Source organism: Rhinolophus ferrumequinum, chromosome 15, assembly GCF_004115265.2.
Source record: "Rhinolophus ferrumequinum isolate MPI-CBG mRhiFer1 chromosome 15, mRhiFer1_v1.p, whole genome shotgun sequence".
Classification (NCBI taxonomy): domain Eukaryota; kingdom Metazoa; phylum Chordata; class Mammalia; order Chiroptera; family Rhinolophidae; genus Rhinolophus; species Rhinolophus ferrumequinum.
Genome location: NC_046298.1, coordinates 2862400 through 2889370, shown reverse-complemented (window position 1 = coordinate 2889370; position 26971 = coordinate 2862400). Strand labels below are relative to the sequence as shown.

The 26971-nt window shown below is 50.0% G+C and overlaps 1 protein-coding gene across 5 annotated transcripts in view; it reads left to right on the top strand.

The window, feature by feature from the left end:
* The first annotated feature begins 5673 nt into the window (after positions 1 to 5673).
* MYLK3 (myosin light chain kinase 3) overlaps positions 5674 to 26971 on the top strand; it is a 36244-nt gene continuing 14946 nt past the window's right edge. The window contains exons 1-5 of one of the 5 annotated variants that reach the window (XM_033128363.1): positions 5674 to 6121; positions 14643 to 15157; positions 20731 to 20821; positions 21633 to 22032; positions 25379 to 25806. In XM_033128363.1, coding sequence (XP_032984254.1) covers positions 14669 to 15157; positions 20731 to 20821; positions 21633 to 22032; positions 25379 to 25806 — 1408 coding nt within the window. In that variant the 5' untranslated portion in view covers positions 5674 to 6121; positions 14643 to 14668. Of the gene's footprint in view, positions 6126 to 9009; positions 9340 to 14642; positions 15158 to 20730; positions 20822 to 21632; positions 22033 to 25378; positions 25807 to 26971 lie in introns of those variants that run through there. The other 4 variants (XM_033128362.1, XM_033128364.1, XM_033128366.1 and 1 more) reach the window with 4 other exon arrangements.

The window sequence follows — 26971 nt, the reverse complement described above, 5'->3', positions numbered from 1 at the left end:
TAATAGATTAAATAATGTGGTATAAGCTTCTTGTTCTAGTGAAGTTTGTGAAATATATTTAAATTCTTAATTTTTCTAGTGTTAAATGATAACTGTTTATAGTGGCTTTATTTTATATTAAGTGCTGTTGTGTTTTTGCATATTGATTTGATTAACATATTAAGACTTGACAGGAACTTCCCTTATTTTAACCACCCCCCTTGGCCAGATCTGTTTGGAAGTCCTGAAGCCTAATTAGGAAATTTTCCTGTCAGTTTTCACAATAGCTCTGGCAGTGTCACCCTGCATCTCCCTTCACCTCCCCAAAGAAAAAGGATTTACATTCTTTTCTTTATCTAAATGGCAGCCAGCAGAGGGCGCTTAAGAAGTTCTGTAGGTAGGATGTAGAATTTTCCTGTGCCCTTCTTGAAAAAAAAACAAGAATTTTCCTAAGAATTCCTTTTCGCTCAATTCCCCAGATTTACCTGCAGTTACCACTGCAGTTTTTTTGAGTACATTTTAAAGCCCTAGTAATAAAGTTTATCCCTGAGAAGGCTAATGTGATTTTATCTTTGAAACATAATACAAGAAAACTATTTCATTTTGAGAAAAAAAATGATTAATATCTAAAAATACTTGTGAACATATACCAGGGGTGCCAAAAAAAAATGTATACAATTGGACACTTTGGTCAGCGTTGCTCAAGCAGTTGTTTGCCGTAATCAGAAGTGTCTGGACGCTGATGGGAACCACTTTGAGCACCTCTTGTACGTAATTACAGAAGTCAAATGTGACTTCTATTCATCTTTTGTTATTGGTATATGTTGAGTATTGCAATTTTATAGTTTTTTCCTTTCTTAAAATATGTATACGTTGTTTTTCTTTTGGCACCCTCTGTATATGTCCTCAGAGAAAGCAAGAACAATGTATTGAGTAGGCCTCTCTTTAAAGAATTATTGACCAGAGTCTATCCCTTTAAAGCTGAAAATCATGTTAAAATAGTCATTGGATAAGGGAGGAAACTGGTTACTAGACTGGAGCTTGCCATGTAGAAAAGTAATTTATTTCTGGTGCTCATAATGTTAAATCATTGGCTTATTTAAAAAGTTCTTTCGCGGTGGGACAAATTAGCTTCCCCTGTTTGTGATGTAACCTATTTAACCAATTTCTTTCCCTGTAGGTGGATAAGGCTCTGGAAAAGGCTTTTCCTGTGGAGAGTAGGCCTTTGTTCTGGAGAAAGATCTGGGTGTATTTCAAGATGGCTTTTCCTTCTCTCTGCCACAGCTGTGAGGGGATATTTTTTTCTTGATTTGTAACCTTGAGAATTCTAGGAGTATCCGCGAAAGTGTGCCCCTCTCCCTTCCCATCAGGACTGCAGCCCCAGGAGTTTCTCACTGCCACGAGTCCATGCAGCTTCCAGCATTCGTCAGAATGACCATGTAAGTGCTCCTCTCGGTATATGGTTTCAGAGGTTTCTGCTCCAAGTAAGCAGGCATTCCTGTCATTCTCTGCATTTGCACATCTCCAGAGTTTAGGGTGGCAGGCAGTTTGTCCCACAACCTCAATTCTTTGACAGGTCCAAGAAAAGTCATTGATTTTGCAGTTTTGTTAGCTCTTACAAGGATGAGAATGATGACTTCCAAACTCTTTATGTGTCATAGCTGAAACTGGAAGTCTGATTATGGACTATCACGTCTACAAAATACCTTCACAACAATGCCTAGGTTAACATTGGAACAACTAGGGACTATAGTCTAGTCAGATGACACACAGCACGGTTTGCCTGTTGCCTTGCTGCCCTTCTCAAGCTGTACTTAACCTCAAACAAAGGCAGTGACAGAGTCATACTTGTACCTAACACAACACGACTGCCCTCCACACAGCTGAGAACATGCTGACCCTAATCCCAGAAGAGCATGCAGAGGCCTTGGGTGATGTTCAGGTTCTTCTTTGATCCTGTGACTTAAGTTCTGTGATGTAAAGTTAACTTATTAATACGTCTGTGTTAGATATGCTCAGGGAGTAAGAGAGGGAAGGAAACAGTATCCCTAAGCCTTTGTGTGCCTTCCTTCGTAGTATACCAAGGCATCTTCATTTAGTGTAGTCGAAACCTTTGAGTCCATGGTTCAGCTGACCAGCCAAATTACTGGATGCCTTTCTAACCACCCAGAGCTAAGACACGGAATTCAGAATCTCAGCTTAGCAGGCCCATATCAGTATATTCAGCCTGATCCAACTTACATTCCTTCAGCCATAATGACACACCCTTAAGATCGAACCCCATACACACACCTCATATTTTACATCAGTGTTAATGAGAAAAATCATGCAGGTCTTTTGATGTGTAGTGTACCTATCTTCTGTGGGTTGTACTTTGTAACTTAGGGTTTTTCCTAAGAGTTCTTCCCATGCCCTCATCTTTCAACGCTAAGCCTTGACTGCTTCCCTAAACCTGCCTTTAATGGATCCCCATCTTCACCTGCGGTGTGAAGGTTTCCAGTTAATCTCCCTTTGCCTACGTTGTAGTTCTTGACAAACGTACTTCTGAGCCTTTTATCTTACCCCTCCTCACTTGTGGCTTTTTAAAAGCCCTGTCCTTTTCAGTGTATAGGGAGGGGTTCATGGCCCTTCTCTCCAGGTTGAAGCCTAAAGACTGTCTCTAGAATCTCTCTCACCAGACCAATTTTCAACTTTCTAGGATGGAAAAATCCTGTTATTTCAAGTTACCAGAAATTTGTTGGGTCACTTGGTCATGACCACTTGGTCAGTTGGTCTGTCCCATAGTACGGACATGGCTGCTGGGAGTCTGCTGGCGTAGACTGTGTTGGGGGCATTCCTGGGAGAGGCAGAATGTCTACCAGCCAGGTGTTCTCACCCAGGAAGTGCCTGCTGTACTGCAGACCAAGGCATTGGAAAAAGTCCTGAGGTCCTTGTAAACAAAACGGAGGAACATGACCTGAGTCCTGGGAAACTGAGTGCAACTGTAAGCAATTGAACAAGCAGATCCAAAGAGGGTGGGTGGACTGATGTTCGCCTGGCGGCCGGTCCTCAGTGATGGGCTGAAGGGCTCTGCTCACACCTGCCCTGATTTTAGCTTTTCTCTCAATGACTCAGATGGGTTCTCCTAGAGTTATGCCCAGAGAAACAGAGGCTATGTGGTCCTGGCTTCCTTGGTGCTATCAGGCCACATTAAGAAAGTGATCTTCATTTGTCATTTTCTGGCCACCCTCCACTCCCCTTCCTGCTTGCCATTCCCCAGCCGTGGGATGGCAAGTGCATGGGGCTCTAGTCAGACCTCCCCTGTGAATGACTGACACAAAGATGGGGAAATGGCTGGAATTCATTCATCGCTCCCCTCCCACTGCCAGCCTTTTTTCCTCTTCTCCTGGGACTCCATTTAGTGAACACTGGACTTGGTGATTTGATCTGTTCTTTCACATTTTCCCTCTTTTTTTCCTATGCTCTGGGAGCGTTCCTCTATTTTATCGTATGATTCTTGTTTTGAACATTTTATTTCAGCTGTCATGTTTTAAATCTAATCGCTTCTCTGCTCCTTTTTTTCAAATCAAACTCTTCTGGTTTTGAAATATCTTCCTTAAATCTCTTTGAGTGAAGTTTTCTTCTAGTCCCTGATTACCTTTGTTTCCACCAGAATTTTTCACATCTGTCTATCTTGGTCTCTCTCTCTCTCAAGCTGCTGGCTCTGCTGATACCTTGGGGATCTCTGCTTGTCCGGTTATATTTAGAAAAGAAGGTCCACACAACCGGGGTGGTGTCTCCCACACATTTACTGTTTGTTATTGCACAAGTAGTATTTCTAGCAAAAGAATGTAATAGTTCCATTAAAATACGTTCCATTAAAATAGTTCCATAAAATATTCTTTATTTTCTTAAAAAGTATGCAAGTAGTACATACAAACATGCTCCTTATTAAAAATGTGAACACGGTTCCCAGCAAGAATTCTGGCTCGGTCCTCTGGCCATGCGGGAGTGGGGGGAGGTGAGTGGGAGCGGATTTTTAGGCTGAGGCCACCGGGCCGTCAGAACGAGAACTTGACTGGGAGACATTAAGCTGACGACTAAAAACCCTAGATTCACCCATGTGTATTATTGAGTGTCTGCAGAGAAGAGCGTCAGGGATGAGTTTATTTCTTCTTGAGGGTAAATGCCAGCTGCCTGTCCTTGCTGGGGTGTGTATGCGGAACTGGGGGAAGGTAAGCAGGTAGTGGAGAAGAGCAGGTGGGTACAGTTGATCCAACACTGGAGCTTGCCCGGGTTCCCTCAGGCCCAGCGGCAGTCCTCAGACCTTGTCCTGAGCTCTTTGAGGCATTCTTTATCTGGGATATCTCTCCCGTCCACTTCCTGGTTTCAGGTCTGTGTGAGCTCTCTCACCTTACCTGACACTGCCATACTCCATTCTCCTTCAGGCATGGCTGTATTCCTTTGTGTACTTCTGTTCCTGTAATACAAAGGGTCGAGGCAGAGAGCATGTCTGGTTCATTAACAAAGGTTAAAAAACAACACACGTTTACTGTTTGTTATCCCACAAGTAATGTGTGTAGCATAAGTAATGTAATATTTCCATTAAAATAATTTATTTTTTATCACTTGAAAAGTATACAAGTAATATATAAAAACATCCTTCTTATAAAAAGGCAAATACAAAAGCACGTGGACTATAAAGGGAAATTGGGCTTTCTTTTTTTAAAAAACTTTTTTCTTTTAAAGATTTTATTGGGGAAGGGGAACAGGACTTTATTGGGGAACAGTGTGTACTTCCAGGCCTTTTTTTTTTTTTTTCCCCCAACTCAAGTTGTTGTCCTTTCAATCTTAGTTGTGGAGGGCGCAGCTCAGCTCCAGGTCCAGTTGCCGTTTTCTAGTTGCAAGGGAGTCAGCTCAAGCTGCCGTGTTCAATTTTTAGTTGCAGGGTGCGCTGCCCACCATCCCTTGCAGGGGGCGGAGCCCACCATCCCTTTCGGGACTCGAGGAGTTGGACCAGCAACCTTGTGGTTGAGAGCCCACTGGCCCATGTGGGAATTGAACCGGCAGCCTTCGGAGTTAAGAGCATGAAGCTCTAACCGCCTGAGCCTCCGTGCCGGCCTGAAATTGGGCTTTCTAACTTGACTTGCTATATTTCATCCAATTAGGTTTTTAAGTTTAATCCACTGGGTTTCTTTTCAGATATGACAGGGATTTCTCATGTGGAGTGGAAAGCTTGCTAAGGGTCATTAAAACAGGAAAGTAGTCAATTTCACCTTTTTAGGGAAAAAAACCTACAAATTAAAATGTCAACCAGTAGGGAAAAGAATGATAGCTCCACCTCTTCTGCCACGAAAAGTTTCCAAGGTGTATGGCCAAATTAAAATTCACAAAGCAACACATAAAACTTGGTCCTGTCTAAATTTAAAAAATAAATAGGCTGATACCCAGACAGGTAGACACAGATAAGTAAATCTATTAGCAGTAGTCAAGGATATGCACCCAATTATTAATAGCAGTTACTTCCTGGGAAAAGCAGAACTGAGTTGGGGACAAAAAAGAGGAAGCAGATGTGTAAGGATCATTTTCTCTGCGGCTGAACTGGAGTGGGGCCAGGGTTTGCCTTTGAGCTGTTCCCGTTTGTTCACCCAGCTCAGAGAGAGACGTCATCACCTTCCTTGTGGGTTGCTCTGGGCTAGTGATGGAGGAGTTAGCAGCTTGGCCTGGAGTAGCTCTTGGCGCTGGGACCAGCTGACACACACCACTTACGTTTCCAAGGAGCCAAGCTGTCCCCACTCACGCAGGGCTGATGCACTTGTGGCTAAATGCGGTGTAGCCAGGGCCCCGGGCCAGATTTGGGGCAGGAAATAGAATGCCACCTCCATCACCAGGGAGACAATGGTCTGCGTGCGTGATTTAAACGGGGGCCAACAAGAAAGCTCAAAGGGACGGTCAGCAGAGAAAGGTAGGAAGAGAGAGCAGAGGGCGGCTTGCATGGATTTTGTCTTGGGTTATAACTGTTGACCAGTTGACCAGCCACTGAACTACTTCTATGTTTAAGTTTATCGGTATAAGATGGCAGTAACGATATTTACATGTCTCACTCGGGATTTATGAAAACAGCGTTTCTGATGGACCACTTGGGATCCATGGAAGGAAGGTGGTATGTAAGTGCAGATGATAAATGTGCTCTGTGTGTGTGTGCAGCAGATGTGGTGGGGCAGGTAGACCCTCTGGAAAACATTTTTAGAGTCTGAGCAAAACAGCAGTAAAAACTAACACTTCTAAGTGCATGGATTTGTCTTGGGTTTTGTGCAGGTTTGGGGGAATGGCATGTATAATTCAGACTTGAGGATTTTTCACACTTCTTTCTGTGATTTGTAATGCTTATGAGTGCTTAAACCATTTGAGAATGCCATTGTTGAAGATTGTCCCCAAATGTTTGCCACATTTGCTCAAAAACATTCGCAAGTTCTACCGTATAGCTTATGAGCGGCAGATTTGTTTCCAAGTTGGAAGGGGGCAGATATCTATTTTGCAAACAAAGCCCAAAGAGGAATCTTTCCCTCTGGAGTTTGCAGTTTCTGAGGAGTCCTGAGTCTGCTGTGTACAGTTGACCTCGGACCTCTCTAGAAGGTTATTAAATGACATTTTGTGTCACCTGGGGTCCTGAAGGAGTCTACGCTCTGGTTAATTGAACCTCTCTCAGTGCATATTGTCTGTCTAAGTAACTCATGTGGGTCGGGGTGAATGATGACTGTGATAGGAAAACCAACTTATTTAATAATACATAATACACATTTCTAAAAATTAGAATAATTATATAAATGAAATATAGAAAAGAAAGATCATCTGCAATTCTCTTGTGCAGAATTAGCTATTCTGGCATATACGTATATTTTCGACAGAAACGGGATTCTCTTGTATGTACTTGCTATTTTGTGACCTGCTGGTGGAGTGAGGTCTTCACCTGTGTGTCTGGAAAGAACACCATAGATCCTTAGGGTCTCTGGCCCGCAGTGGGGAGGGTCCTGCTTCTGCTGCGGGTGCGAGAGGAGGTTGAATGAAGGCCACAGGCTTGGTAGAAGTGTCCCAGACTCCTCTCAGATGCCACGTAGTAGCACGCCTATGTTTTGGCAGCAGCATACATCCCAGAACTGGTAAACCCTTGCTGATTTTAGCTTCCGTGTGGGCGGCGGTGCAGTGCCGCCCGGTCCTGTGCTCCCTGCTGTCTGGGCCATCCGTCCTTCTCCCCCCTTTTTCAATGCAAACAGAACCTGATTGAGGCATAACTTGCGTACAGTACAGTGCAAATCTTCCACCCATTGAATTGAATACAGACCTGTCTGCACATACATATGCACACAGCATTGTGGCCGCCAGCCAGAATATAAAACGTGTCCGACTTCCCACAAGTGGCTCTGACCCTCGAGTCAATGCCCTTGACCCCTAGGTAATGATTTCATCCATTGTGAAACTAGTTTCATCTTATTTCCCACCTGAAGACATTCCGTAGGATTGTCCCTGTGTCCTGCTGCCTTGGGTCTAAATTCTGCCTGAATTTCCTGGTCTCCTCTCTTAAGGGTCCTGCCTACTGAACCATGTGGGCTCATCGCCAACCAGCTCCTGGCCTGAGGCCAGTCTGCACTGCTCCGCACTGCTCCCACTGCGAGGGTCCATCTGGAGCTTTCTTCACTCTGTCCTCACTAGAACTGCCCTTGCCTTGGCCTCCCCAAATCAGACCCGTTCTTCAAGGCTCAGCTCAAGGCCTGTTTCCTCCAAGAAGTCCTCCCTGTTTACCAAAAGTTTGTCCCATTTCTTTGTCTCCCTCTTATACACCCTCAATTGGTTGATACCATGTGACTGGGTTTACGCAAAGATGTGGGGCCATGGAAGCCCAGCCACCATGCTGCTCCTACTTCAGGCTCCCCATGACCATTTATATCCTGCAGCAGTTTTCTAAACCCTCCTTTGTTTCTCACCCGCTCTCACATCTTGGGGCTGCCCCAGGTCTGCCACTCTCCAGCCCCAATCCCTGCTTGTATCTTATCTCTACCCCTTTTCTTCCCCTCTCTCTTGCTCTCAGTCAGATCCACTCCCACAGACCTCGGGTCCCATCTTACCACCCACTCTTCAGGTTTGACACCAAAAAATCCTGAGACCAGGCTCTCCTCAGAGTGTAGGGATACGTTGAGAGGAGAGAACTGAGCAGGTGAAGAGGGAATTCCTTTCATCAGATACGGGAGGGCTGCAAACACGGGTAGATCATACGTTTAGCCCCATCCCACCCCTGTCCTTTGTGCCTAGCAGTTAGTGACTGTCCCACTTCTCCCTTGTTCAGTGTGTTTTTAACCTTGCTCGTGCCCAGACGTCCTGAGTTTCCCACGGGACAGGTACAGTTTTAAGCCCCCGAGAGTCGGCACTGCCAAGGGGTTTAAAGAAGATCCTGCAGCTGAGTGCTTACCACAGGGTCTGCCCACGGTCAGGCTCAGAAAAGCCAGCTGATGTCCAAAGCCTGCAGCCCCTTCTCTGATTCCTGTCAGCCAGGACAGGTGAGTTGGGGTCCTGAAGAGAGAGAGAGAGTTTAGGGCTTGGCCTCTTCAGGTCGCTGGGGAGATCTGGCCAGGGAACCTCCCTGAGAGCAAGCATGGAGTTAGAGCTGGCATCTCAGCAGAAGCCATGGGTCACCTCCTGTCCCTCACTGTAACATGTCCCGTCTTTGGGGGCGCTGCTTGTCTTCATTGTTCCCTGACTAGTTTTACTTGAAGAGGCAATAGCTGGGCCCTCCCAGCTGGGAGATAACCAGGCTCCCAGCCAGGTGCAGGCAGCCCCAGTGAAGAAAGCAGGGCCACCACCCCATTGGGCCACTGGTCCCCATATGCGTATATTCAGGCTGCCTGAAGCAAGGACTCCCAGTATATCGCCTGGGCCCCTGCACCGGGCCTCTGGGCTTTGAACTCACTTCTCTCTGCCCTCGGACTCCTTCCTTCCCCCTCTCCCTCCCCCTCTCCTTGGACCACACGGTGTTTGTTTCACAACTGGACACTCCGCTAAGTGATGCAGGAAGTAGGCCCCCGGGGAGCAGATAGAGCCCAGCAAAGCAGATAACCAAGTGAAGCCTCTGGATGCCTCTGGGGCCTGGGGCCGGGTCAGAGATAAGCGGAAATGCCAGGCTTATCACTGCTGCCTGAGTTCTGGAGAAATCATCCCAGCCGGCCAGCCCACCTCATTCCCGGCACTCGGGCAGCTGGGCATCTCCAGGCGGAGTAAACACGGGGTTGGCACAGCAGCAGGATGAGGACTCGGTGCCTCACTCCAGCACTTCGCAGCCCCAGCGCCAGAGGCCAGCCGCGCGCCTCAGATTACACCCAGACATTTGAGGTAAGGACAGTTCCAAGCCGGTCTGCTTTGAAGTAGGGGCCTGAGGAACAATTGCTAGGGTCACAGGACTCAGGGAGCCTTGGTGACAGTTGTTCCCCCATCCTGGGTCCTCTTGGACCAAGAACCTCAGCAGGAAGCTTTGGTTGATGGGTACAACCCGGGGATGGTCAGCTTGGGCCTTTCCCACGAATGCAGGATGTTGTGGGCAGACAAGTGGCAGCTAACCCAAAAGTTGTTTTGAACCCCACGAGGCTGCTCTGGGGTTCTGTTTCGTCTCTGGTTTCCTTTCCTGATTAAACTCACCTTAACAGAGGGCATGTTTGCACGTTCTGAGCTAACAGTGTCTGCAGGGGAGGTGCCTGGGGAGCCGGGTAAGGACTGGGGAGATGCCCCTTCTTCCTCCTGCCCCCACCCACACTGAGGTGACTGAGCACCTGTCATCCTGTTGGCTGACTGGGGTGGAGTGGGGTTGGCTGGGGGCGGTGAGTTTGAATCCCTGCTGTTTTCACGTACCTCATGTCCTAGGCACTGTGCTTATGTACTTAGGTGAACACTCAAACAGCCCTGCGGTTAGAAGCCCCCTTTACAGGTGAGCACAGCTGTGTGCAGAGAGGTTCAGTAGTTCCGGGGCTGCAGCTGGTCCACACGACACTGTGTGAGTGAGGTGGAAAAGGACCTTTCCCCAGGACACGTGGTCTCCCTCTCAGAAAACTGGCACGGCATTCGATTTTGCTAGAACAGCCTTCCTTGCCTCGGGTCTACACTGGCCTCTCCTCAGGTGCGGTGGCCTTGACCTCGGCAAAACCTGCTCCCCGTCCTGCTCGCCAGGGCAGCACACGGAAGCCTTGTCGTCGTCTCCCGTGTCCGCCTCCCGTGTCTGCCTCCCGCTTCCTCCTCGTCAGCTTGATGCATCGCCTGAGGACTTCCTGTTTAGGGGGATGAGGATTGAACTCTCCCTCTCCCCACTTTTCCTCCTCCCCCCTCACAATACGTACACCACTGCTGTAATTCAGCAAAGCGTTTCCCTAATCATGGCATATATGGTTAATAATACGTACATGTAATTCACTGAGAAATCAACTCTGTAATTTCATTCTTTCCTGGAAGAACTCTGATTTTCTTGGAGTCTAATTTCTTTTGTTCCCCTTTTGTCCTATCCACCGGCATCATACTGGTGGCTAAATTTGAGCACTTACTGTGTGCCAAGTGCTGTTCTATGTGCCGTGTAAACCTTCTCACGTAACCCTGACAGCCCCGTGAAGCGAATGCATTGTTGTTCTCATGTTACAGCCCAGGAAGTGCAGACTCAGAGGCTAAGTAAACTGGCCCCCGCTTCTGTCCCCAGTAACTGGCAGAGAGGGGAATTAAATCCAGACAGTGTGACGCCAGGTCGCATGCTCTTAACATTTTCCTACATGTCGTTAATTATACCATATACTGTTTCCCCCCGACCCCCACCTCCCGAAGTCCTTCCTTTTGGAGACTCCCCATTCTCCTGCTTCAACTTTGTGCCTGAGTCAAAGGTATTGTTTCCTGGAGCTAAGTTTTTTATTTGTTTAATCCCTCATTTTGCTGGAGTATATTCTCAGAACAGCTTCCTTAGAAAGGGTACATACATTTTTTTACGTCATGGCAAGTCTTAAAACTGACAATGGTGCAATATCTTCAAAAGTCTAAGGGGGAAATGCTTTCTAATCTGAAATTTTATCTCCAACCTAACTGGCTTGCAGCATCCACTTGATTTTAGAATGAGAGGTCTGATGTCATTTTGATTTCAGTTCTTCAGTACATGATTTTTTTTCTCTTTTGGTGAGCTTTTGTAATCTTTTTATCCCTGTGTTCTAAAATTGCATCATGACTGTAGTATTTCTTTGATAGATTCCTTCCCTCTTTCTTTTCACTTCTCCTGAAATTCCAGGTAATGAGATGTGGGACCAGCTGGTCCTATTGTCTAACTTATGTTTTCTCTCCTAATGTACGCATCTTTATCCTTTAGTTCTATTTTCGGGGGTAGTAACTTTATTTTCTAATTTCTACATTGGACTTTTTAACATTCATATTTTTTAATGTCCAAGACCTCTCTTTTATTCTCTGTTTGTCCTCTTTCCACAATACCCTCTTCTTTAATGAATGGAATAGCCTTTCACACTTTTCTGTAGCTACTAAAGAGAGCGCCTTTGTGAAACTTTCTTCTGTTTCTATTTTCTCTATTTCCTCCACAGTTACATTTCTGTTTGTTTGTTTGAGGCTCCCCTTTTTATAATGGAAGTTTTCTTTGAATACATGGCGATCCTTTTTTATCTGTGCATATTTCAAAATAAGGCACAAAAAGTCAGGCTCAATAGGCTTATTGACTGCTTGGCTTTGGTGAGGATGATCAGATGGGGTGCTTCCAGGGACCCCCCCAGCCAGTACATAGAACTACTGTAGTGTGGGCTGCAGAGTTTCTCCAGAAACAGTCCTCTGACCTCCGGGGAGGTGGAGGCTGTCCTCGCCACGCCATTCTGTGCCGAGGTGGGGAGGAGAGAGCTACTGCTTTGGAGGGACTCCTCAGCCTTGCATTTCTGCTTCCTCTTACTCCACCTGGGGTCTCAGGGTCCACAGCCCTCTCTGGGGTTCTACAGGGAAAGCTGGCTGTCACCAGAAAGGCCAGTAAGAGTTTTGGGGTTCAGTGCATTTTTCTGGGAGTGTGTCAGCTGCCCTGTCCTCACCCAGGAAAGATGAAAGGTCACTGGATTTGCCACCCTCTGTCCATCAGCTTGGCTGCCTCTTTTCTGGTCTGTGTTCTCTTGACTTTGCTCAGCAAGAATGGCCCAGGCTCTCGCTGTGCCCTGTGCATCAGGGATAGTTGGGGACAAGCCACACATCAGCCCGCAGGGAACCCATGTGCTCACACACTCATTTCTCCTGTAGGCCCAGAAATGAAAGGGAGTCAAAGCAGGTCCTTCTGGTGGCTCCTTCTCATCCAAGAAACATCAAGGACCCCTGTTGGCATATTCTGAGCTTCCTCCCAGAGAGACCCGAGCTCGCTTCTGGGTATTGTCCCGTTTCCTGCCCTGTACTCATTCGATTATCCTGAGAAACCCAGATGCTGCCGCCTCTTTCTGCAAGTCTTCCGATGGTCAGTCTGGCCTCCTGCTGCCCGCGCCAGCCTCCTTACTTCGTTCCTTCATACAGTTGTAATGAATACCCACTAATGCCCGGTGTGTTGGTGAGCCTCGGGGTCAAGACAAGCCTAAGAGGCACTGTTCTGGGCTCAGGTGCTTCTGGAACAGTGGGTCATGCAGCAGCCGCATGTCTAGTGAACCAGCTGCCTTGTAATCACTTGTTGCTCCAGGGAGACCTGGGGCAAATCCTTTTGTACTTGAAATAATTAGCTTTTGATATAGATGTGTGTCTGGGCCATTTGTTTGTTTCCTTTGGGTTCATCTGATCGTTCTAGATCATTTTCCAGGCTTTATGAACCCAGGGCTTGCCTGGGTGCAGGTTGCCCCAAAGACCTCTCCAGCAGCGGTCATGATGAGGTGGCTGGTGGCGCACACTGGTGGGAACTCTCTCCCAAGGACTGGTCTGTCTAGACTGGTGGGGACTCGTTCCACAAAGGTGATAGGCACCTGCAGTAGGACAGACATTGAGTTGAGTAGCAGACAGCCACAGATTTCTCTAGGCAGCCGCTCCCCCAAGTTTGGTCCAAGGAACCTTACTTCCACAAGGAACTATGACCCAGGAAGTGCGGAGAGGAGAGTGATTTCCTGTTCAGATGCCTGTGGCCCGTGAGGTCCTGCTGAGGTGCCCAGGGAATCCCCGAGAGGGGCTGGAGCACGGTGTTCCCAGATTGCTTTTTCAAGAAGAGTTTATCTGTGTTTGTTATAAATCACAGAACAACAGAATATGTAACAGAGAAGATAATGGGCTCTCGAGCATGCGCTGCTCCATTCCACCAGTGACACCCAGGACTGTGCCCGCAGACGTGGGTCTGGATTTCTACGTGGGCTGCTCAGGGCAGCTGTCCCGTAGCGGGATGGGCAGCGGGGGCTGGTGGTCCCGCTGGATAGCCAGCCCACTGTGTCTAGGGGTCACCAGCTTAAAATAGCAAACTCATCTAAAGGTGCTTTGAGATGTCAGATTTTCAGGTCAAAGTTCACTTGCACAATTGCTTATATTCCGAAGGGGGACACTGAAGTCCCCTCCCTGGTGCCAGCATTCACGCAGTGGAATTGCCCCAGGGCACCCTTGGGCAAATACCCTCTGGCCTCGCTTTCTCCATGTAAGGGCCTGGAAGGAATGGGGGTCGGTCAGGGGCTCCCTGGTGGCTGCGGGACTCTGTGGAACCCCCTTGCGCCCCACCTCAGTGTCAGCTTGAGCCTCCCCTGTGTCTGCTTTACTTAACGGTGTTTCTGTAAAAGGTCCACTCGAACTGAGGGCTTTGAGGCTAAAACATTTGGAAACCGCAGGAAACACCAGCCCCCTTGCTCTCTGGGGACTAACTGCATCGGCTTCAGTTTAGAGTTTGGGTGCCCGATGCCCGCATTGTCACTGTTGGGGGAGCAGAGGGTTCTGCGAGGAGCATGACCGGCAGGATGACACTTGGCGAGTGGCCTCAGCCATTGTTCCTCACTTCTATGTTTAGGTACAAGTGACAAGTGACTGAGGGGCTGTGTGGGGAGGGACCTGCAGACTCACCCCACAGGCAGCCTACACACGTTTGGGGTATCTGCAAGGAGGAGCACCTAAAACTTGGTTTTAATTTGCAGAAGCACCAATTTTTTCATCATGGCGAAAAGCAGAACGGCCTCACATTTATTTTTGGTCTCGCTTTTTGTTGTGAATTAGCTGTGTGTGTGGCGGGTGGCCCACCATCTGCTCCTCGCGCTCTGGGCCTCCCAAGGGCTCACCCTGCCCTGGGATTCCTGAAGCCCCTGGTAGGGTCCAGCTTTCAGGCAATGTAGCTAAAGGACCCCTTTCTCCTAACCTTCAGTTTCAGCTCCGCGATCTCCCGCGGCCCTGGATGGATTGTTCAAATATCTGCCCATCAGCACCCTCTCAGAGAGGAATGTTCAGTGCTGCCGTGATGTCAGAGGGGCCCCGAGGAGAAAGGCCTGGGCCAAGCCCAGCCTGTCACTTGTGGTTCGCGGCAGAGTGGCAGATAAGCAGAGACAAAGGCTCAGAGAGAGCCTGCCTGGTCCTTGGGCTCCCTGCATGACCCAGGCCATCCCTGGGGGTGGGCACCGCGGGGCGAGAACAATGGACTTGCAGACCCCGCTGCCTGCGTGAAAATCAGGTCTGTGCGGCTCTTCCCACAGCCCGCCCTCATCACACCTGCGCCGGGATGTCGGGAGCCTCCAAGGAGAGTGGGGGCGCCCGGGGGCTGCCAGTGTCATTATCGGGCAAGGCCTGTTTGACCACCATGGACAAGAAGCTTAATGTGCTGACCGAGAAGGTTGACAAACTCTTGCATTTCCAAGAAGATGTCACGGAGAGACTGCAGGGTGTGTGCCGAGGCCTGGGTCACCTGGAACAGGACCTGCACCGCCTCGAGGCCTCGCGAGCCCTGGGCCCGGCTGCGGTCGACCCCGCGCCCCCAGGTGGCACGCAGGCCGGGTGGCCGGAGGTCCTGGAGCTGGTGAGGGCTGTGCGGCAGGATGCTGCCCAGCACGGCGCCAGACTCGAAGCCCTCTTCAGGATGGTGGTGGCCGTGGACAAGGCCATAGCTTTGGTGGGGGCCGTGTTCCAGCACTCGAAGGTGGTGGATTTCATCATGCAAGGGACTGTCCCCTGGAGGAAAGGAAGCCTGGCCGACGCCGAGGGCCCCGCGGAGGTGGGTCCCCACTTCCCTGCCCCCGTGCCCTTCTGGCTGGAAGGGTGACCCAGAGGCCCGGGTGGGGAGACCTGCCAGGCACTGGTCGTAGGAGAGCTGGGGGGGCTGTTGTCCCTTTCTTGTGCCTCCTATGTGACCTGTTGATGGGGAAAAGGAAAAATGGAACTTTCAAGGTCATGGGTGGATTTCCAGACGACACTGATAGCTACTCTCTCCAGGGAAAAGAAGAGGGTCTCCCCCAGTGAGGGCTGTGGGGCCTCGGGCAGCTCAGGGCATCTAGAAGTGGGGGACAAACAGGCCGTGAGGGAAAGGAGGGCCGCGACACTCCTCGGACCCTCCGTGACTGCGTTTTGCTGCTTTCTCTCCCTTCACGCCTGGGCGGGGAGACAGGTGGGGAGCAGTCCGTGTACCCTGACAAAACCCCCATTTAGAAGCCCAACCCCTCTCCCTTCCTGTCCCCAACCTTGTCCTGTCCCAGAGTGGGCGGAGTGTGCAGCTGCCTGTGGAGATGAGTGTTGACAGTGACCCATGGGGACACAGGCCAGGCAGAGCTGGAGCCTGGGGGTGGAGTGTGGCATTTCTGGGAGCCACTGTTCCCAAAGGTTGCATAATCAAATCTGCTGGCTAATGGAAGTTTGGCTGGGGTGGGGGGGTGTGAGGTGTGTAAAGGCAACACTCTGTTTGGGAACAGCTAAGGGTCAGCCACTTAGCAACACTCAGATGTCCCAAAGCCACCATCTCCGATCCCTGTGACCCACCAGCCTCCGGCAAGAGATAAGCTGGGGTCCACAGCAGCTCGCGCTGGACTCTGGGTCAGCTACAGAACCTTTTAAGAGCAAGCCTGGGTTTGCCTGTGTCCCCAACCCCAGCTGGGCCCCCTTCCGCTCCCAGGGTCTCCCAGAGCATGAAGCCTCCATGCCAGCTCCTGCTCTGGCGTCTCCCCTGAGTCTGGGCTGCAGGGGAGATGTGACCTGCTGCTCTTGCCACTGATAAACTTTAAAAAACAGAATTCATCTAGTACCGGCACATGGTGAAAACACTCCTGTGGTACAAAGGTCAGAGTCTCCATCCTTCCCTTCCCCCAGTCCCCAGGACAGCCCTTCTCCTCTACGGTCACAGGTGCCAGTTTCCTGTGAAACCTTCCAGAAATAGTCTGCTTATCTATAAGCACCTTGGGATACACACCACCCTCTTCCTTTTGTTTTAACTCAGTTATTCACATTGTTCTGGCCTGGGTTTTTTTTCCTTCACTTAATGTATTTTGGGCATTGTTTCCTATTTATACCTAGAAAGCTTCCTTGTTCATACAAGTTGCACAAGTGCCCTGTTTGGGGGGAATGTGCCTTAATTCATTAACCAGGCCCGTATCATTGTTAGTTTATATTGTTTCTCATTTTTAGCTATTATAAAAATGATGCAGTGAATACCCATAGAAGTGTGACTTTACCTGCGGGATACACTCCTACAAGAGGCAATGCTAAGCCAAAGGGTAAATTTGTATAACAGATAAAGCCAAAGCAACCTGCAAAGAAGTTATTCTAATTTAGTGTCCTATCCATAACATATGGGAATGCTTGCCTCTTCTACTTTTGCTAAAACAGCATAGTATCCAACTTTTTGATTCTTTGCCAGTCTGGTGAACGAGAACTGAAATCTTACTGTGCGTGTGGGTTTTTGTTGTTGTTGTTTTTTAACATTTTAGTATAAAATTTTTCAAGCATTTATAACAGTAGAGATTATTCTAATGAACCCGTGAGCTCTATAACTGGAGGCCAACATCCCCACTCATTTCCGTCTCTCCAGATTATTTTGAAACACATCTGAGGTTGTGGATCATTTCGTCCATAGACATTTCAGCATTTGTATCTAAACGATAAGAGCTTTTTTAACTATTATCATACTTGAGAGTAAACAGTAACTTAATATTACCAGAGTCGTGTTGAAATTTTCCTGTCTTACACCCTTTTTTTCCCTTACAGTTTGTGTATTTGAGTCAAGCTCCAAATAAGGCATGTGGTTCTATGCTTCTTAAAACTAACTCCTTTTCTTTAACTCATAAAAATTTTTAGAACTTTTTATTATGGAAAATTTTAAACACAACCCAACACAGAATTATATATCGCATTGTAGTTTTAATTTGTATTCCTTTTACTAGACGTCTGAGCATCCTTCAGAGATTTAAACCCTTTTGTATGTTTCTGTGATCTGCCTGCTCATGTCCTTCCCCTCTTTTCTATTTCAGTGTTTTGCCTTTTCCTTCTTAATTTGTGAGAGCTCTTCATATGTTAGTGAAATTATCCTTCATACGTGGTACAGGCATTTCTGGATAGGGGGAAGTCACACAAGTTTATCTTTTCTGAGTTCTCGCAGTGTTTTTTGGCTGTTTTTCTCCACTGGCACGTGATTGATCTGTCTCGTCTATGTGTTTAACACACATACCGTGTTTCCCCGAAAATACGACCTAGCCGGATCATCAGCTCTTTTGGAGCAAAAATTAATATGAGACCCTATATTATATTATATTATATTATATTATATTATACCCAGTCTTATAGTAAAATAAGACCGGGTCTTATATTAATTTTTGCTCCAAAAGACACATTAGAGCTGACAGTCCAGCTAGGTCTTATTTTCGGGGAAACACAGTATCAGTAACTCTCTATAGGTGTGGGTCTCATCTTCTAGCCAGGCTGTCACCTCCTTATTGGCCCAGCCAGGAGGCCTTACTTCCCTGTGTGCACGGCGGCCAGGGCTGGTCTCAGGGGCGTCAGAGAATGAGCAACGAACTGATACACGGTCCCAGCTATTGACCACTTTGTTGGGGCTGAAAACTGTGCCATTTGGAGGTTTTCAGGAGACCCTCTGTGTTCCCTGAGAGAGCAGGGGTAGAGTATTCATCTGTGGAATTGAGTTAAATCCTGGCACTAGCTGGTCAATTTTAAAATTGTGCCAGGACTTCGTGAGGGTGTTCCTCACGTCTTCTGAGATGTCCAGTGGCACTTCCTTTGGTTGTAAAAATGAATTAGATTAGTACTAGCGGACAGGTGCTCACTCTTTCAGGGAGGACAGGTTCAGGCTCAGCCCGAGGTGGGCCCGAATCACGGCCCAGCTGTTCAGAAGACACCCATCCTTTAGAATGGTGGTTGGGGTGTCTTCCCCTTTTCTCTGGGTGCACTGGGCAAGGCAGGGACCAGAAAGCTGAGGCCTGCAGACAAAACCTACCTGTGCGTGTGCACCCGCGCCTGCCTACACCAGACAGGGAGGGAGAGACAAGTGAACCCGACAAGGTCTGCCAGAGGGCAGCCTGTCCGAGTCCCTCTCTACTGCTTGGGTGGCACAGGGCAGCCTGTGCTAATGCCTCCAGCCCCCCCCGCTCCACGGTGGCAGGACAGTCTGCAGAAAGAGGCCAAGGGCGAGGTCTCTGCTGAGCGGGGGTCCAGGTGACATTGATGACAAAACTGGTGATAATCATGATGGTAGCACCTAGCATTTATTAAGTGCCACCGCATGCCAGGCTCTGGACTATATATTCTTACACATTGTGTTGTCACCATGAAGAGGGCAAAACTTGGTGTCCTGGTGTCCCAAAGATAGTAGAATTGAGAGAAGGGGCACAGGGTAGGAATAGCAGTGGAACCAACCCTCATCTTAGTGCCAGGGAGCTATTCGCTGTGAGGTGAGTACCCCAATGCCCACTCACAGGGAACCCCTCCAGCCAATTTGCCATGTGGGCCTGGAGTTGTCAGGTCTTCAGACTTTTTTTCAAGAGAAGCTGAGAACCTAGAATTTTTTTTTTTTTTTAAATATCTTCAATTTTTTTTTTTTTTTAAAGATTTTATTGGGGAAGGGGAGCAGGACTTTCATTGGGGAACAGTGTGTACTTCCAGGCCTGTTTTCCAAGTCAAGTTGTTGTCCTTTCAGTCTTAGTTGTGTCGGGCGCAGCCCAGCTCTAGGTCCAGTTGCCGTTGCCAGCCGCAGGGGGCACAGCCCACCATCCCCCGCGGGAGTTGAACCAGCAACCTTGTGGTTGAGAGGACGCGCTCCAACCAACTGAGCCATCCGGGAGGCAGCTCAGCTCAAGGTGCCGTGTTCAATCTTAGTTGCAGGGTGCACAGCCCACCATCCCTTGCGGGACTCGAGGAATTGATCCGGCAACCTTGTGGTTGAGAGCCCACTGGCCCATGTGGGAATCGAACTGGCAGCCTTCGGAGTTAGGAGCATGGAGCTCCAACCTGAGCCACCGGGCCGGCCCCGACCTAGAATTTTTTCTAATCAGTTTTATTAAGGTGTAATTGACATACAGTACACTGCCCCCCCAATACACACCTTTTAAGTATACAGTTCCACAAATGTGTACACTCAAATACCACCATAGTCAAAATATAAACCAAGTCTATCACCTCAAAAGGGAACTTAGGATTTTAATGTAAGAAATCTCCAACATTTATAATGTTGATAATAAAAATTTTTAAATGCTGTGCAAGCCAAATAGAACTTGTCTTGAGCTCTTTTTGGCCGCTGGACTCCCAAACAGGGCCTCTGAGGCTGAGGCAGGAGAAAGGGCCTTCAGTGAAGTTCCTGGGCCCAGGGGTTCAACCCAGGCTCAGGGCTGTGACTGGACCTGCTGCTCTGACAAGTGCCAGAGGAGTCTTAGGGGCTTCAGCAGTCAAAGGCCCAGAAGCACCAGGGATTAGTCCATCTAGGATATTCATACTGAGAAATACTGAGAGCTCCAGGCTATTTCAGGAGTGAGAGCACGTGCAAGCACGGGGCTGGTATGGACTGTCCAGAGGTAAGGAGGAGCTGCCAGGAGCTGGGTTCCAAGCGTCCTTTCAAGATGGGCCCACTGAACACAGACAGCTCTGTCTCAGGCAGGACAAAATCCCCAGTGCTGTTCAGCACTCCCCATGTGCGGGGCACCCTTCCAGTCCATTCCACTGATCAGCTTCCCCAAGACTCCCACCACTCTGTGAGTAGAGAATATTATTCTCCCCACTCTACAGATGAGGAAAGTGAGGTGCACGGAAGTTAAGGATCTTGGCCAAGTGGTGAAGGTCAGATTTAAGCCAAGCAAGTCTGGCTCAGGAGTCCCAAGAGCAGGTGCCCTGGCCACTCTGCTGTGCTGGAGAGGGCTGGCTGGGATTCACCCACCCAGCTCCCAGGCTGGCTTTATCGATGGATCACAGCATGCTTCCCTCTGCAAGCACGGATTCATTTGACTTAGGAATCCGACCCAACCAACACTCCTGTAGCCATGACCGATTGATCTGAGTTGACATTCCAAGATAAAATTTAGTTTCCACCCTTGGTCTAAGTACTTTGAAGTCCAGTCTGGTTAGACCCCCTGTCAGGGGCTAGTAATGTAGTGACACATTAGAAAGATGACTGGGGAAAGCCTCGGGGTCCTTATCTCTACAGTGACAATAGCAGTATCCACCCTCTGGTATTACTGCGCGAGGTCGGGAAATAACCTAGGTACTTTTCTACCTCAAGCACGAGGTAGATGTGCAGCAAATGTCTGTGGCCTAAGCAAAGGTGTGGATAATGACTGACAGTGTTTACGCTTCTTTCAGAACAAAGAGAGTGTGGAAGAGAAAGGAGTGAGACCAAAGCGTGCGCTGAGCAGCAGAGCTGTGCAAGCCGAGATCGGGGGCCCTTGGGGAGGTGAGTGCGCCCTCTTTGCTTCCCCCGCGTCGCACACCTGACCTGTTCAGAAAAACACTCCACCAGCACCACCAGTCACATCATTACTGAAAAGCTGCTGAAGCTCTCCACCCCCAGTCCTTTTTCTCCTTAATGCACACCCACCAGAGGTGACAGTTACTGTTTTAAAGTCACTTGGAATAGTTCTTTGCCTAGCATGTGCCACCAGCTTGATAGATATCACGTTTATTTTTTTCACTTTGCTTTCACTTTTTATGAATTGCTGTTTTAAAGTTTATAATTTTGTGTGATATTTACATGATTCAAAAATCAAATTGAGAAAACAAGGTAGATGTTGAGCTGTCCTGGCTTCTTGTCTCCTGTTTCCTCTTGCCATATGTAACCATTTTACAAAGTTTTTGTCTCACCTTTCCTCTGAGGTCGTGTCTTTAGACTTCATTATAAGTGGTTACGCACATGCCCGTGTGTACGGACACACACACACACACACCCACACACACACACACACCCCTTAAACAGAAGCACAGCACACACTTTTCTCCACCTCTTGAAGAGTGAGAAAAATCTCACTTACAGTACATCCTGAGGTCACACTATGGCCACAGATGGAGGTTTCGTTTCTGCTTTTCGTGGCCATGTAGCTGGGCCATGGTTTATCAGCCAGCCCCCCACTGGTGGCCATTGGGGTTGTTTTTACTCAGCCTGTTACAAACAGGCTGCATTGAGTGGCCCTCTGCATATTCTTTGTCATATCTTTGGAATACACTCCTCCAAGTGGGAGAGTATTTTTGTCCTGCCTGTTTTGCTGTAGAGAGCCCAAAGGCTGACCTGCCCGAGGGGACAGTGGAGAGGCCGCCCCCCATCAGCGCTTCAGGAGTGGGAGCTGATGTCCTCACCCAGTCAGAGGCCTTACCAGGGCAGGGAAACGGAGTTCCTGGCTCGGACCAGGTGCCCCCTGGCCACCTGCTGCCGCCCGCAGACGCAGAAGCCGAAGCTCCTGGGGCATCCGGCGAGAATCCCAGGCCTGGCCTGGAATTACCTGCAGCGCCCACCAGGGTCAGTGAGGCCCCCATCGGCCAGGAGGCTGCATCAGGTGAAGGGACACTGTCTGGGGGGCCTGACCCTTGGCCCTTAGAGGAGGGCGTGAAGCCGACTGCAGGGCCGCCAGCCCAGGCCACGGCAGCTCCCAGTGCTGGAGAAATGCATCCCAGGTAAGTGGTGCTCCCGCAGACTGGGCCAGGGCAACCTGACCGAGCCCCTCAGCTGGGGCACAGCCGAGGGACCAGCTGCACAGCTGAGTTCCATGGTCTGTGCAGCGCTGGGCTAGGTGCTGCGGGGACGGCAGGAGAAGGCCTAGGTCCTGCTCTCGGAGCTTAGAGCACGCATTCTCACCTGGCACCAAAAGAATCACCCAGAAGGAATGTTTTAAAGTACTGATGCCCAGAGATTCTGATTTATTCAGTCTGCAGTGAGACTTGAGCATTAGATTTTTGGTTTGGTTTTGTGTTTACAAGCTCCCCAGGTGACCCCAGTGGGGCAGAGAATCACCAGCTCTTAGAGCCATAACAGGAGCTGAAAGGGGGGCCTCACCCAACACTTCCCACGTGCCAGGCATGGACAGAGCATGTCACAGGCATCCTCTCATTTTATTCTCACAGCAATTCCAGGAGGCAAGTGTGGTTGGCATCCCCATTTCATTGATGAGGAAACAGGCCCAGCGTGTCCAGGGCCACGCAGCTAGGGATTCACAGCTGGAATCTGAACCCGGGTTACTGGACTCCAGAATCTGCGCCTAACCACTAGCACCATCCTGCTCCTCGGGTCCGCATTTAATTACGTCCTCAATACTGTGGCAGGAGAGGAGGGTGGGCACGCAGAGCTGGAGGATCCATCAGGAGGACTTTGCTGAGGATCCTGGAGGTGGGGCTGTGACTTGCCCCACAGGGACGGCACCTAGAAGACCTGCCCTCATCAGACATAGTACAGGAGAGTGAAGAGCCCTCACCGCTGACTCGCAATCTCCCGCACCCCTCCCCCCCAGCTCTATTTTCCAGTGTCCTGGGTGGGGGTAGGGGCAGTGCATCCGGGCCCCAGAGTGGCCTGCTGAAGGGCACGTGCTTCTCAGGCTTCTCTCTCAGGGGCCTGGTGCCCTCTTGCACCTGACCTGTGGCTGAGCCGTCCCTCAGGCCTGGCTCCCAGAGGGGACCTGGTGTCTGCTGTGGCAGCTGGCAGAGAAGCCCGGATCGTTTGTCTGAAGCCTTTGTGCAGGAAGGAAATGGGAGCCCCCAGGAGACCTAATCAGTGGAGGGTGGGGTGGGGGAAGGATTCCTGGCAGGCATTCCTCCCCTTCCCCGTATCCCAGCCAATGTTCCAGGTGTGGAATCTGGAGATGGGGTGGTGGGGCCTTTCTATGAACTTGTAAGGGACCCCAAAAAGATTCGGAGATTCTGAGTGAGGGGGCACAAGGCTGTGCGTCAGTTTCGGCCGGAGCTGGATTTTAGACACCTACCCTTTCTCAGCCATCACGCCGTGTGTTTCGAGGAACAGAACCTTGAGCTCTAGTTGGCAGTGAGTGCCGTGTGTGGAGGGGCCTGAGGCCGCACCCGGGCTTGGTGGGAAGAAGCGGGGCCATCGATTAGCAGCGCCTGCCCTGAGTGACCTGGGCAGCAGGCGGGAAAGCCTTGGACATCTGGCAAGTGGCAAGGGGACACGTGGCAGTGCCTTTGGGCGATCCCCTGAACCCCTAGGTGCAAAGACCAAAGGGGACGGCAGTGACCGTCAGCCTTCTCTCCTGGCCACCTGGATTCTCTTCCAGCCACTGGCTTCCTGCAGTTCCCCATGTTCCTTAGTGGAGACAAGGCCTGAGCTAGACTTGGATGCTACCCTCCCTATCCCCCCGTCATCACCAACCCGTACTCAGTCCTGGGGTGCACAATGCTGGGGGGATTCTGCTGCCTCCTGCCTGAGCCTCGGCAATGGACAGGCTGCCGAGTCTTTCAGACACACCCATCAGGAGCAGGCACCGTCTTGGAAGACCTGCATCTCTGGAGCGGGGAAATAGGGGGGGCCTTTGGCCGATGGGGAAAGGTCTCGATTGTTTTTTTTCTTCTGATAAAAAACACGTAACGTAAAATTTACCATCTTAACCATCTTTAAGTGGACAGTTAAGTAGCGTTAAATGTATTTACATTGTTGGGACACAGATCTCCAGAACTTTTTCATCTTGCAAGTTTGAAACTCTGTACCCATCAAACAACTCCCCATATCCTCCTCCCACCAGCCCCTGGCAACTGCCATTCTACTTCCTGTCTCTATGAATTTGATGCTCTATGTACCCTATATTGGGTTGGTGCAAAAGTAATTGCGGTTTAAAAGGTTAAAAATTGCAAAGACCGCAATTACTTTTGCGCCATCTAATATAAGTGGAATCATACAGTATTTGTCCTTTTCATGACTGGCTCATTTCACTTAGCATGATATCCTCAAGGTTCATCCATGTTGTAGCAGGTGTCAGGATTTCCTTTCTTTTTAAGGCTGAACAATAGTCCGTGTACATATGGACCACATTTGGTTTATCCAGTCATCTGTTGATGGACACTTGAGCTGCTTCCACCTTTTGGCTTTGTGAGTCATGCTGCTATGAACATGGTTGTCCACATATCTCTGCGACCCTGCCTTCAGTTCTTTTGGACATATTCCCAGAAGTGAGATGGCTGGATTATATGGTAGTTCTATTTTTAAAGTGTTGCAGACCCGCCATACTGTTTTCCCCAGCAGCCGCGCCGTTTTAGGCCTCACTCTTTGAACCTTCCTGTGCGTGTGCTTTCTTCTCTTAGTGACTCTCTCAGCATTCTGTGAGGTATTTCTGTCCGTTTGACAGAGAAGGGAGCTGAGGCTGGACTTACCCAAAGTTGTGCAGCAACCCAGTGGCAGAGCTAAGACCAGAATGGAGGCCTGCCTGGCTCCGTCCTGAGACTCAGTCCATGCTGGACCTTCACCGCACCCCCACCCCAACATTTACAGACTCTGGCAATGGGGTTGGGAGGAGCAGTCAGAGCAGGGGCAACTCTGAGAGGGAGGGTCTAAGCCACTGGGGGTCGTGGTTCCCAGGGTCAGGGGCATTCCCGACCTCCATCTGGGTCCCAAACACGACCGCCACAGAACTGGGTCATGAAAATGGACGGCGTGGGCCCAGGAGCATTGCCAGTGCAGTAGGGTCTGTGGGGAGGTGGAGAGTTGCCACTCAGCTAGGCAGGCCCAGCACAGCCAGGTCTGTTCTCTCAAGAGAAGCAGAAAGTCCCAACTATGAACAATTGCCTGATTTTAATAAAATGTCTGACGTGTGGCTTCTGGTGTGAGGTTTGACTTGGTTCTCCCTGAAGTCCACTGGTTCCAACCTCAAGCTGTAATAACAATCCTCAGGGCCCTTTTTACAGATGAGAAAACAGGCCAAGCGGCCATGGTCAGTGAGTGGCAGTAGCAAGCGTTTGAACCCTGATGTGTTCTGACTCCAGAGTTTTTGCTTTTAACCTCAGGGTCATGTTTCTCTCTGCCCAGGATCTCCATCCATGTGCAGGAGACGGATACCCCTGGGGAGCTGCTCGTGACACGAGGGGGCAGCCTCAGACACACCCCCCCTGTGGAGGCTCCCGCAGCTGCCGAGGCAGACGAGCAGGACCCACCTGGGCCCACGTGCTGCTCCCAGGCCCTGGAAACTGAGTTGGGAAAACAGATCCCAAAAGAAGCCAGTGAGATTTCGCCACTGCGTGAGCTGAGCAGCGGTGGAGAAGCAAAGGCTGAGGAGAAGCAGCAGCCTGCGGCCGAAGCCGCCCTGGGACCAAGTGGGGCCAGGAGGGACGTGGGAGATGAGGGTCCAGAAACAGGAAACCCTAAGTCTGGGAAGGACTGCAGCACCGGGGACCCGGACAGAGCTGAGGCCGGAAGGAGGACGCCCCTGGGAGCCGAGGCTGGCAGCGTGGTTCTGGGTAAGTGACGGCGCTGCCGTGTGCCCCGGGTGAGTGGGTTTGGAGGGCCTACTTTTGGGGGACTTCCCTGTAGCTTCTGGGGAGAGATAATGCCGATCTGGGGCGTGCAAGATCCGAGCATCCAGCTGGTACCTCCCCCGGCTGAAGGGGCAGCGCAGAGCTGGGAGGGAGCCTGTGGGGCTCTGCTGGGGGATTTCTCAAAGCACCCGCCTGCCTGAGCCTCCTGACCCTGCTGTCATTCTGGATGGAGACAGGCAGGTATATCCAGCCTACTGTCAGCTATTTGCACCCAGTTATAGGGAAGGGGTGGTCCGGCGCTGACCTGCTTTCTGTCCCAGTGGTGTGGGAGGCGTCCTTTGTTCCCGTGCCCCAAAGCCCTCAACTCCTCCAGCCCTTAGGTCACATGCCCTCATCCCAACGTGGCTGCAGCAAGGCCAGCCCTGGCTGATTCCCTGGCCAGGAATTTCTGCAGGTCCCTGAGATGTGCTGTGTGTGTGTGTCCAGCAGGCATCCTGGTGCCCCTTGCCGCTCTGGGCTCTGCAGTCGCCGTGTCACCTTGGCTTCCCCAGCTGCTGCTTCCCCCCTAGTGTGGCTGGGTCCAGATGTGGACACAGCTCCCTTAATTCCTGAAGCACAACTGAGAGCAGGCTTTTGTGGGCCTGGGACGGTGAGATAAAGCCAGTGTTAACCAAGGACTCAATGTGCCTAGCAGCCTAGTGCCAGCCTCCACCCTCACACGCATGGAGTGGGCATACATGGAGACACAGGAGAGGGTGAGAAACACGCTCCAGGCCAAAGTCAGGGCTGCGGGAGCCAGGGCCTGACTGTGCCGTCTGGCCCCAGGACCCAGGACCTTGCGTGCAAAACGCCTCACTCCGCCTCAGCTTACAACAGCAGGCAGCAAAGCCAACTTTAGACTAGAGTTGTGGATATGAAATCTGTTACACCACCTGGAATCCAGGCTCTCCCGACCTCTGTAGGGGCCCAGGAAAACAACAAAACTTCACAAATGTTACCCCTTGGAGCCCAGGGCTCAGGGAACAAAAAAGAAGGCACAATATGCTCTCAAAGCAACTTCAAGCTTCTACTTTGGGGAGCAGAAAGCTGCTTGTATTAAGACAAACTGAGCAGTGTTTTCTCAGTTTTGGAGGTACCGTGTTTCCTT